Genomic DNA, 12868 nt, shown 5'->3' on the forward strand with positions numbered 1-12868 from the left:
GAACTCGATATGCTTCTGGTTTGCTCCTGCTTTGAGACTATATCATGATGGTGTCATAGTGGCATCATTTGATGACAAAAAGCAATTATTTGTTAATTTCGTGTTCTTTCTGGAAAGCTTTATGATCCCATGAGATGCCACCTAAGCCCATTCTATCTTCAGTGAGAGACGGATGTTGACTGAGAGACATTAGGATTCAGGAAGAAGCAGACCTGGGTAGCAAGTGGGTGTTATGGAGAGTCTTTGTCACATATGCGCTCCCACTTTTGCTATTTTTGGGGGGAAATCAAATAAAATGTTATTTATTTTGTGAGATAATTTCGAAAGATGAGTTCATCGGTATCTTATTAATTTATTATGATTGGCTACTCACATGATTGGCTAGTCAGTGACTAGCCAATCGTAAGCCAATCATAGTCACTGACTAGCCAATCATAGTATCACTAGCCGCTAGTGACAAGAGCATACTGGCCAGAGCTAGCACGCTGTATCGGTACCGAACTGCATTAGCAAATATATTGTGTGTTGATTTAATAGCTGTTTTATTAACCCACAATGGCTGAAGAAGGAGCAGAAATCGATTTAGTTGGAGATTTAATGTTAAAGCCATTTTCAAGACGAACTTTTCAAGAAAAAATTAACATTAAGAAAAGTTGGTCAGTTATTTCCTGGCTAATAGTACCCTCTAGTGGGCTTTGAGTACATCACACCACACCACACTTTTTTCTGTCTGGATTGATTCAGACGTAGCACTAGTGAAGGCCAAGCGATGAATACTCAAATAAGAGACTTTCTCCTTTCAGCAGGGAAAACAAGATTCTTCTTTTTTGTGTTCTTTTATAACAGCAGTAGAACAAAGGCAGGTTTAACAAAAGTCCTTTCCCACAGTGGACACACAAACTGGGCTGACCTCATGTTTCACACGATGTATAGCTGCCATCTATGGAGCACCATCAGACCCCACCCATGAAAAACACAATTGACAAGAATACTTGTCGATGGCAGTGAATTTGAAAGCTGCTGAAGTGATACAATTCAACCGAAATATTCAAGGAAAAGTTTCTCTTGGTGCTGGGCAGAGTTTATATGTATCGGTCAGCCCATCAGTCAATCAAAAAAAGTGCCACGCCTACAGTTCTGCATTAATGGCATACCGGGGACTCACCTACAACCCTAATGAAGACATACACGATCGGAAATCGATGGGTTCAACTGCTCTGTATTAAAAACAGAGTGGCTGACCTTTTTCCAAGCAGTTCCTGCCTGTTACGTCGTACACATACGTCGTTACACCTAATTGGGTCCAAGTTAGAGTTCTGTCTGTTGATTCCGATTCAGTCCATCTGCTCCATTTTCCTGACTCGAGTCACGGGCTGCTCCATCTGGACTCAATTAAAGGTCCCACCAGTCAACGCGTGGGTCCAGTCGAGCCCTAATTCCTATTCAGTAATCTTTGCATCTTCCACTAATTAGCTCTCTTTTTGACCTTTTACCACATACCCAGTCAGGGATTAGCCCACATTGTGCACACTTTATGAATAAATGAAAAGGTGTGAAAGCACCTGCAGATGCAACTGGTTCTGTCCTGCTGATGCCTGTTTGACGGCGTCTTGTGAGCTCGCAGGGAAAATCGGTCCATCATTGCTTCAAACGTCATTCCCGTAATACCACCTGGGAATTGCAGTCGTTTTTCTGATCAGGCAAAAAAAATAAAATCCATCCAGACAACCACTTTCTGTAGGGCTTGTCCACATCTGGATCAAGAACAAACTATTGCCTTTCCCAATTGATCAGGTCAACCACAAAAAAATGGAAACTGTGGTTTTTTTTCGATGCTAATGCATTGCCGCCATCATGGTATGCTAACCAAACAGACATTTCCAGGCCACAGAACTCTTATTTGTACACTAAACCATGCACAACCCTCTCAGTCTATTCACTGCCCTCTATTGGTGGGAACTGACACTGCAACAAGTGAGATTTTCCATTTTTGGGGCACATCTCGTCCGGTCTCGCCATAGTGATAACCAGGATAAGTTTCGCTTACCTTATTTTCCAGCGTATTAGGCGCACCGGAGGATAACACGCACCCCCAATAAATAATGTATTTTCTGCTCTATCATGTTAGCTGTATTAAAGCTAACATGCTAGCTCAATTTCTGGACATCCTGGCCGTGAGGCAGGCGGTGTTAACCACTGCTACACTGTGGTGCTACCTTACATCAAAAAATAAATATATTCCCGCTCATTTTTGACAACTGACAATGTGGGAATTGGAGCACACCAGGTGTAGCTTTCATTATCTCATGCGGAAAAACAATTTGGACATTTTCAAAGGCGTTTTGTTACACGTTTATTGTAGGTGACATAAGCTTGAGCACCCTTTGGTATAACGACGTGCGCCTACCTACCAAAAAAATATAATATATAAAATTTGAAGGTCTGTGGTGTGATGCTTTTCTCCAGTCATGCATTCTGTTTCTTTTGTGTTAAACCGCAGCATATGCCCATAATGATTTTGAATCCTTAATGCGGCTCCGTTGAGGAGAGAATATTCTGAGAGACGAATGGAAGCGGCGGCTCGGCAGATAATGCAGGAGAGACGGGCCGAGAGCTGTAAAGTTAGAAAAACAACCCGGAGACTTTTACCGGCCCAATGAGCCGCGATGCCGCCAAGCTCGGCAAGAGACGAACGGGCTGTAATGAGGATGCTGTAATGCACCCCTGGCAACTCCAGGGATTCATTGGCTTGAATGTGAAGCGCTGGATGAGCGGCGGGTGGCGAGGTCTGCGAGTCATATCATTAGGCACACCTGCTCTATCTAATGACTTTTTAATGAATTCTGCCTCCACAAAGTTGATCATGCTCGCTTTCTATTGAGCCCGCGGGAATGCCCTTATTGTGTTTCTAGTTGGCGTGGCATCATAATAAGAAGGGTTGCTAAAATGATTTTCTATTAGCATAATCACATCATTTTTTTAAACAAAAAAAAAAAAACAACCGGCGAATAAGAGGAAGCCTGGTTTCTCCACTTTACCTCTGTGTTAAAAAATTCTCACACTTTTCATGAAGAAATTCCCAAATTTATTCAGACAAATTTTAAAAATGTACATATAATATATATATATTCCGTGGCTACCAGATCTTCTCAAATTCTCATTCTCAATTACTAAACATATTTTCACGTTTTTTTCCCATCTCCCCTGATAATTTTTAATAGACATTTTCATAAATAACACTCTTCACGAGATACTTCACTAACACACATTTTTTTAAACTCTTTCACTGCCATTCCCAAATTTATTCGGGAATCAATGACATGGAGCGCCATTCCCAAATTTGTTCTGTTTTTGTTTTTGTTTTTTGCAAAGGGGTGCCAATAAAGCACTGGTCAGACCTTTGGCAATGTTTTCCCTTCCACTAGGGGGCAGCATTTGCCTTTTGTACAGCCGTCCCCACTTGCACCTCATATTACTTCAGTTCCATATAATTTAGGAATTAACACTTTTTTTCTGATGAAAGAAGAGAGTCTAAGGTTTCTTACGCTGCATTAAATGTTGATGTTGTCCTAAAACTCAATATTCTTTGGGTCCTACAATTTGACCGAAAATGACAAAAATCCTGGCACTGGAGTGGACACATTTTTGCACATCTGGCAGTGAATGCGCCTTGCTGACTTCATACCCAAGATTCCCAATTTTGAAGAATTACACGTATACCATCACATACTTTTTTTGTTCTTTTGACTTCAAGACGGCGCCGCGAGAGTGGCTGCCTTTCCAGCAGCTCCTGTGTTTTGGTTTTCTACTTTCATTTCTTTCATAACTTTGCTGCTGTGAAATGTAAATTTCTCCACTGCGAGACAAATAAAGGCAAATCCAATCCAATCCAATACATACCTCTGCTGTTAGTGGAGAAAATGTATAAATAAAATTGATACATGACCATTTGTAAAGACATTTTAAACCGTTCTAATTCACCTAAATTTACATAATTGTTTCTGAACAATTGAACTTGTTCTCAAAGTTGTACATTTTCCATAAATAGATTTTCTAATTTGCACATTTCATTTGATTCGACAGCAGGGGGTGGCAAATATTTTACTCCACCTCAAAATTACTTCGCACTCCAAGTACCACCACAATGACCAACATTTCAATAAAATTGTGTTGTATTGGCTTTAAAAAAAAATCACACGTTTCTTCCGATGAAGTATTTAAATCATCGTTTAAATAATATATCTTTAAAATGTAACATTAAAGGACAACCGACGCCTCCGGACAAGTTGTGTCCATAATTTGTAAAATCACTTCAAATGACGTTTACAGAGCGTATTTTACAAATATTCCACGGTATATAGCTCTATTTTACGTTTTAAGACTCGCGCTGAATATTCAGGAAGTCTTGTTTTCGAGTTGGTGACGATTCCAGACGTGACGTCACGTCTGGAACGCCCCTGACAGAGAAAGCGACACACAATGCATTTTGGGTACTTTGTTTGGTCTGAAAACTTCGTGTTGATCCGTGTTGATGGCAAACTTAGAAGGAAAACACATAAATAATACACAAATAACGCGATGGTGTTGTGTGTTGCACCAAGACTACTATTTGATACTAGTTGACACAAATTCCCAGCAGACAAATCAGCCCAATTCCAACGGAGCTTGGGCGCCATCGTTCTCAGTCATTTTAAAGTTGTTTTGGGACACTTTAAGTCATTTTTAATGGTGTTTTGCATTTGACTAATAATATCAGCCTGCGTGTTTTGGATATTTTAGATGCTATAAAACTGCTATAAAACATTTTTCTGATGTCAGTTAGGATACAAAAAATGGTGTCAGTTGTCCTTTAAAGTTAAATAAAATTTTAACCTAAATACAAAAAACTTTAGTTAAAGTTGGAAGTTAAATACAATTAAACTTTGATAGTGATTCTTTTGCATACCACTCGAAAAACGACACCAGTGGAACTCTCCAGGGAGAATAACTGGTCTCCAAAATATCAGTTGAACATACAAATTGTATTGTAATGTGTAACTGCATGTGTCATATTGCCTGAGAGGAATCATAACTCGGTTTGCCATTTCCAACCGATTCGAGAAATGTCAGCAACTTTTAACGTGCCGTATCATCTGCCCCTGATGGGAGCAACCAGCAGGGGGCCTGCGGCTCCTCTCCGAGGCTATAAGCTTTACTGGGCTTTGCGAGGAAAGTGGAATAGCGTGGGGATGAAAGTGACGCAAAGGCTCACTCCTATGCTAAGCTGTGCCACATCTGGGCACAAGTAAGCTCAAGCTCCGCCCGCCCCATCATGACAGGGTTAAGTGTGAACATGAGCACATATGACAGGAAGAGCCGACATGGATGTTGTGCTGCGTGCCCACAAGATGCCGCGGCCCAGTTGTATACCGTGGAACCTGCGTGCTTCTGAGAAACGTCGAGGTGAAGAAATACGTGTCTGTGTGAGCGTGTATACGTCTGCATGCATGTGTGGATTGCGGCAACCTCGGATTTCACGAGAGTGTATGTTTTTTTGCGGCCTTGTGTTGAGATATGCATGCATGCCCGCGTACTCTGCTGCAAATTAACCTTGTGATATCCAATATGGGGACCTATGCTGTATGTGTATGTTTTGTGTCAATAGGGGATGAGCCATCTTGCAATTTTTGTAACTGCAATAGCAATTATAAAATGTGGTGTGGGTGTGATTGAATCGTCGTGAAGCCCCTGTTTTAGTTCCACAGGGGTTTTCTGCCTCTAAAACAGAGGCTGCGTGACCTAGACTAATTCAGGTACAGTGATACCTCAGCTTACAAACGCTTTAGCTCACGAAGATTTTGCCTAAACGAACATTAAATTCGCGAGAATATAATCTTGGCATATGAACATACACACAGCGCCACGGTGGCTGGATCCCGCAGGTGCTAAAGACTGGTCTCGTTTTCCCTGTGCCGGGCAGTCCACGTCCACGTTAGGCCATGCTTCGTCGAGTTTGAATTGCGTCACACGACGAGCCGTGCCACATCCTCGTCAACGTCCGGCCGAGAACTGTCCCCATGTGACCGTCCAGGGTGCCACTCTGCGCCTGGCAGAGCATATCCACGTTGTGCCATGCTTTGTCGAGCTTGAATTGCATCACACGACGAGCTGTGCCACGTCCACGTCAGACCAAGTCCCGTTCCCATCAGCCCGCCGCCTTTTATTTGCTGGAGAGGCAATGGTTGCTGTTTCCACCTTGTTCCCTGGCGAGTTGGGCCTTTTGGGAGTCTGTTGGGACTTCTGGAAGCAGTCCCTTGAGGGGGGAGTACTGTGTTGGTCGTTCCTATCAGTGGCAGACTGTCACGTTCTGGTTAGCGACCAACGGATAGCGCTGTCGGCCCCGCCTGCAGCTGCACAGGTGTTGGTCGTTCCAATCAGTGGAGGTTAAAAGGACTCCCGGCATGACCATTCCGTGTCGGGTCATTGAATGTATTTGCTTCACCCTGTCAGCTGACTTTATTTGAATACAATTTGTCAAATACAACCGGCTGCTCCTTCCTGCCTGCTTATTTGGGGATCCACAACCATCCACCACCTCGCAAACTGTGACACTTTGTACATCATGGCAGAATGACCCACCAAATTTCTTGTAGCTGCTGGCTTCAAGGGTTTAATTTCCCTTTTTTGGTGGAGATGCTACCAAACGAGATTAACAAAAAATTGGTGAGTTTTGGAAAATTGGAAATCATCTTTGTTGTCCTCTCCTCCTGGTATTTTCTTGACTCATTCCCGACGGTTTTTAGGCTCTGTTCTTTCAATGGTGAATCGAAGCAATGTTGATCTGTGACGCAGAACAAGGCAGCGAGGAGGCAGCGGCGTTTGCTTCAAGGAGGCTAGCGGACCATTACGGGAAGCGTGACAGTGCGAGGGTGGAGAGCATCTATCAGCAGCGGGAGTCTGAGCACTCGGAAACTGCTGGAGAATCTTAATAGTCACCAGGAACAGAAGACCAAATCCCAGAGATGTAGTATGGAGGGGTACTAGATGATCTGAGAGATATGGGGGGTTTTAATCCTCAGAGAAGAACTGATTGATGAATGATGATGCGGAGGGGAAGGAAGTGAACGCAGCGACATATTCTCAGGACTCCTTTTTAGCTAATGAGATGACATCAATCACTCAGTGGTGCAAGTCAGTGGACTCTTGCGTTTTTTTGGTATTTGGATGGCGTCCACCTCCAGTTTGTAGTGCCAGTGTTCGGTGACAACGAGCTGGCTTTGTCACTCTGAATGCCGGCTGATGATGTTGTGATGAAGATGAATAATGACGGCTGTTATCAACACAGTGTGATCAGCGGTGGGAATGATGAGCAAAGTTTTGGGAATCGTGCTCGAGCTGCAAATGAGTTTGTTTTGTGGAAGTCAAGCATCATCTCACACTTATTTACATATTTTGAATAGGGTTGGATGCTTTTGAGTGTTGCTCACTGTCAAAGGCTTTGTTTTTTTTTTGTCTTTGGTGGGTTGTAGTGTGTGATGTAGACTCCCATGGGTCTGAAATAAAGAATCAAAACAGATGAATCTTCATTATGGGCAGCACATCGGATTCGTGATGAGCACGTCTGCCTCACAGTCGTTTTGCCTTCCTTCCGCATTTCAAAAACATGAAAAATAGGCTCAGTGAAGACTCTCAATTGATAATTGGTTAATTAATTACTTTTAAATTATGTGTCAAAAAGTTACCAACAAATGTTTGGATCAAATTTTGGAGTTGCTTGTTTCACCCCAAAAAAGTCGGGTCAAATTCATTACCCACAAAGAAACCCAAAAATGTCTTGGTTTATTGGATTGGATTAGCCTTTTTTACTCTTGCAATAGATACATTTACATTTCACAGCAGCAAAGTGATGAAAATAGGAGGAAAGGAAAGGAAGAAGAAGAAAAACGAAATACAAGACCTGCTGTAAAAGGCAGCCACTCTCGTCATAGTGAAATGTGTACATCTGCTACAAGCTAAATGTTGAAAGCAAACACGACGCTGTAATATTCATTAATGAAAGAGATTGTCTCACATCTCCTGTCCCATGTTAATCCGCTTCAATTCCAAGCCGCGACAGTTCCATATATGCATCGGCATTCTCCGCTGATGCTCCGGCCGCAGACTATCTAGCAGCACCGACCTTTCTGCGGTGCTTGTGCTGAAAGTTACATTGTTCTGCATTCTTAAGTATTCAAGCGAGATCATACAAAGAGTTAAAGGGGAATAAATAGCTGAGCACAATAATAAAAGATTGAAGGGCTGCAGTGAGAAAAGTCCTCATCAAGCCGCATTATACATAGAAACACTCACGCTTCCATTGGACCCTTTTTTTCCGCCGTCGCTTTTATGCTCTGATAGCGGTACACAGTGAAGCTCCGTCAAGGAACGCTTGAATCAATAATAGAACTAAAAGTAGATTGTTAGCAGCTCGAGATGAGACAACTTCAGATAGAAAAGACGATGGAACCTGCACACCTTTTATTCAAAGTGAATAGGCAATGTCATGTTTTTTTTTTTTGGATGATCATAGATACTGTTAGAAGCAACATGTTCCCTATTATTAGTGTTTTTCTTGTTTTGAGACGTTTTCTACCTCACCAATGGTGCAAGTGGCACGCTATTGGCAAATTGGTTTCTACTCTGACTCCAAACAACCCATGTACTAGCTGAGCTATCAAGGGAAAAATAAAAGATTATTGAAAGCTCCGATGCCACATGTGCCACATTTGTTCCCGAAATCTAAAAAAAAAAAAAAAAATACAAATACAGCAAACTACCCAAACTACCAAACAAATAGTGACATATGGACAGAAAGGCACTTCTAATCATTTATAATGAAGAAATACATTCATGCTTATGAGTTGTTCTAACCTGGCTACAATTCAGGCATTTTAACTCATTCACTGTCAGATGTGCAAAAAAACGTGTCCACTGCAGTGCAGGGTTTTTGTCATTTTCCCTCAAATTGCAGCGCCCACAGAATATTGAGTATTAGAACTACATAAACATTAAATGCAACGTAAAAAACCTTAGACTCTCTTCTTTCAAAAGTCATTATAAGTGCCTTGCACGCTGGGTCCGAGAGGACAGTAATTTCATCTGTGCTGTATGTCATGCATATTTGACAATAAAGCTGACTATAAATTATATGGGTCTGGAGTTATATGAGCTTGAAATGAGGGCGTCTGTGTAAAATACAATGCGATACCTACAGTACATATTGGTTCATATAGTGCATTAACAGCTGAAGCTGTAACAAAGCGCTAACATGGAAAAAAGGGCAATGCTTCCCTTTCATGGAATGGAGTAAAGAACATTGCCAGAGGTCTGACCAGCGCTTTATCGGCAACCCCCGCAAGAAAAAAACAAAACCAGAACAAATTTAAGAATGGCGCTCCACGTCATATTTTTCAATTCCCGAATAAAAAAATGTGCTTTTGAAGAATTGCTCCAAAGTACTCTATTCCTCTCCGAGATGAAGTGTGCATTGCATGCACCTTTAGAAAGTATGTTATCTCAACAAAAAAAAAAGGAGAGAGTGACCTTGTAAAGCCACATGATGACTTGCATTCGTGCCCTGGGCGACAAGAAGTGCTAAACCTTGAAGGTCATCGCTGTTCCACTGACTCAGCGTTTCACTCTGCGATGTCTCAGCAGGAGCTGGAGATAATCAGTTACTCCTCTTCAGGACCAAATGAGTTATCCTGTCGTGGAGAAGCACTTTGCAATATACTGTAGCATGGCCGAATGCGTTTGTAGCTTATGTGAGAAATAGTAAATTAACGGGCGGGGTTTTATACACTCCATAAACATGCCGGGCTGCTGCAGCTGCTGCGACTCGTCTTCATGCATTTTACAAACGCTGCAGCTGTTGTTAAAGCCTTGGTGTATTTTGATTGCGTACAAAGCTGTTTGTTTAAAGACATATCAGGATAGGAACGTCTCAAATGTTCAGCTGCAGGAAAACATGAATGTCATTATTTTGGGTCTTCAGGTGGATTGCACATCTGCCTCATAGACAGCTCAGACCTGCCAAATAACAATAATACAGTAAAGTCTCGTTATATCGATATTCAAGGGAGTCCGAAAAATATCGATATAACCGGGACTATCGATATATCCGACCCTGCTTGCATGTAATTTTCTCCGTGCGTGCATAGAAATAGTATCGATATAACCGGGACTATCGATATATCCGATATCGATATAACGAGACTTTACTGTATATTGTATTTCTGAGCGCCTTTCAAAACTCTCAAGTTCACTTTACAGCAGGGGGTCTCAAACTCGCGGCCCCCCACAGAATATTTTGCGGCCCGCCTTGATATGAAAGATTAATGTTAGTGCAGCCCGCTTGATTGATACGAATGAAACTTGTTTAGGATAGCTCATGTTCAATATTTTATTTCTGTTAAGAAAGCTATTTGAAACTTTATTAAAATAATTAGTTTTCCTGTGGTTTTCTCAGTCGTCTGTATCTGCCTTATTATCATTATAATTATTTTATTTATTTATGATGGTTAATTTATTTTTTATTCATTTTTCCAATTATTCATTTTATTCATTTTTGGTGTGTTAAAAATAAAAATTTTGAGAACATTGGAATGTTTTATCTGTGCTTTTCTCGTGGAAATCCTGATGCGGCCCCCGGCTGAATTGAGTTTGAGACCCCTGCTTTACAGTCACAGGCTAAATGTTTCTATAGGTGAGCAGCGGCAGCCACACGCGCCAGCATTCACTCACCCTGGAAGTTACTCAAATAGATAGAAAGACAGCTAGCTAGATAATAGATGGCTAAAGCTAGCTAGTTAGAAAGCTAGATAGCTATATAGCTAATAGATATACAGATAGATAGCTTGCTAACAAACATGCGGATCAAACCTCTGAAGACGGAGGACACTGATTCGCTGTGGCGACCCCTTGAAGGGAAAAGCCTAAAGGAAAAGAAGAAGAAAAGCTTGCTATCCAGCTAGAAAGCCAGCAAGCTAGCCAGCTAGATAGATGAATGGGTTGACTATTCAGTCAAAGCAGGATCTTTGGAGAGTTCAGGGTGATCTGTGAGCTTGGATTTTGGTTTTTGAGAAAACTACAAAGTGTACGTCAGGCTTTTTCAAGTTTCTCCAATTTTTTTCACTGTTGCCTATGAGGCTGTCTAACTATTTTGCTTTTTTTCTCTCTGACATTACTCCTTTATGTTCACTTAAATTGGATGTGGGAGCTGACGTCACACCGGTGGTGCACCTCAACTGTACAGTGATACTTTGACTTACATACGCTTTAGCTAACGAACTTTTCGCCTTACGAACATTGAATTTGTGAAAATATAATCTTGGCATACGAACTAATTTTCGGGAAACTAGTTTTGGGACTAGTTTTCCACACCCACTTTCTTTCAGTGCACTCTGCAGACGTGGTTTGTTATCGAGTGGATACTTTTGCTTTTTTTGGACAGAAAAAAAACCCACCTCAGGCTAGTGTTCAGCCAAAGTGGACACAAAAGAAAATTCCGGTCGAGCGGAAGAAGGAGATCATCGGGAAACACGAACGAGGTGTGCGTTTGTGTGACTTTGCGTCCCAGTACCAGTATGCTAAGTCGACCATTGCTATGTGTGGCTAAGCGTGTTTCTGTGTTGTCTAAGCAACGGTCTCAGGCAATAGAAGAGGTTGAAAAACTTCTGTTGATTTGGATTAACGAAAAGCAGCTAGCAGGGGACGGTGTGTGAGGGTACTACATCAACGACCATCACAAAAGTAAATAAAACGACTTTATTATATACAGTAAAGTCTCGTTATATCGATATTCAAGGGAGTCCGAAAAAATATCGATATAACTGGGACTATTGATATATCCGACACTGTTTGCATGTAATTTTCTCCTCGCGTGCATAGAAATAGTATCGATATAACCGGGACTATCGATATATCCGATATCGATATAACGAGACTTTACTGTAGTACAATTTATTTCTGTACAATACAATAGTACATTTATTATACATAAAATAAGGTAGATTTTGTGTAGTTTTAAGGTTTATTTAGTAGAAATTTATTTTTTATTGGGACCTCGAAACGATTTATTCTCTTTTTTAATGGGTTTCGCCTTACACACAATTTCCTGGGAACCAATTAAGTTCGTAAACTGAGGTATCAATGTATTTCAATCAGGCAACAAAACACAGAAATTATATGCATAATGAAAAAAAAACAATTAAATGATTGCGTGTTGCATGCAAAATTGCCATTGTTATGTTTTCGTTTTGATTCAATTTGCTTTTGTACCCTTGTGGCCTTATTGTCTTCACCTTTTCTCGTCATCCGGGTCCCTTGTGTTAACCATTCAGCTCCCTCAACCATTTGTGTCTTGTTCGGGTACTTGTCGTTGTCTTTCTGTCATTTTGTCTTATTGTCACTTTGCCTGTATTGAGTTCCCTGGGTTCTGTCAGTCTTTGTTGGATCATTGTATGTCTGTGTCACCCATATCACATTTTGTCTGTGCCTCGACTGGGATCACCACCTTATCGTGGTGAGGCACTTTGCGCGTCTCCGTGACCCCGAGAGCTATGTCGGCTGGAGTCTTGTACTCCTGGCAGGGTCACCCAAGCCGAACAGGTCGGAGGGTAGAGGCCAGACAAAGAGTGATCCCAAATCCGCACCCGGGGGTAGGCGTAGGCGGAGTCCAACAGATCGGACCACCGGCAGCCCCTTGCAACCGCACTCACCTGAAGGTCGTCTCGAGTCTTCACTCTTGCCACTGGAATACAGTGGGTGCGGCCAAGTATGTGGGGGAAGGAATTGCGCGCCCCGTCCCTCACACTAAATCCACTAGTAGCGCAGGTTTCAGCTTCCACCA

The 12868-nt window shown here is 41.8% G+C and overlaps 1 protein-coding gene across 2 annotated transcripts in view; it reads left to right on the top strand.

Annotated features, from left to right (window-relative positions):
* LOC148890438 (kazrin-like) overlaps positions 1 to 12868 on the top strand; it is a 105557-nt gene that overhangs the window by 53910 nt on the left and 38779 nt on the right. Inside the window, exon 1 of one of the 2 annotated variants that reach the window (XM_089010218.1) lies at positions 5297 to 5442. The exons of the other annotated variant lie outside the window; for it this stretch is intronic. Coding sequence (XP_088866344.1) covers positions 5343 to 5442 — 100 coding nt within the window. The 5' untranslated portion in view covers positions 5297 to 5342. Of the gene's footprint in view, positions 1 to 5296; positions 5443 to 12868 lie in introns of those variants that run through there. 2 annotated transcript variants of the gene reach the window in all.

The sequence above is a fragment of the Hippocampus bargibanti genome, linkage group LG12, assembly GCF_051943395.1.
Source record: "Hippocampus bargibanti isolate YZ-2025 linkage group LG12, ASM5194339v1, whole genome shotgun sequence".
In the NCBI taxonomy this organism is placed as follows: domain Eukaryota; kingdom Metazoa; phylum Chordata; class Actinopteri; order Syngnathiformes; family Syngnathidae; genus Hippocampus; species Hippocampus bargibanti.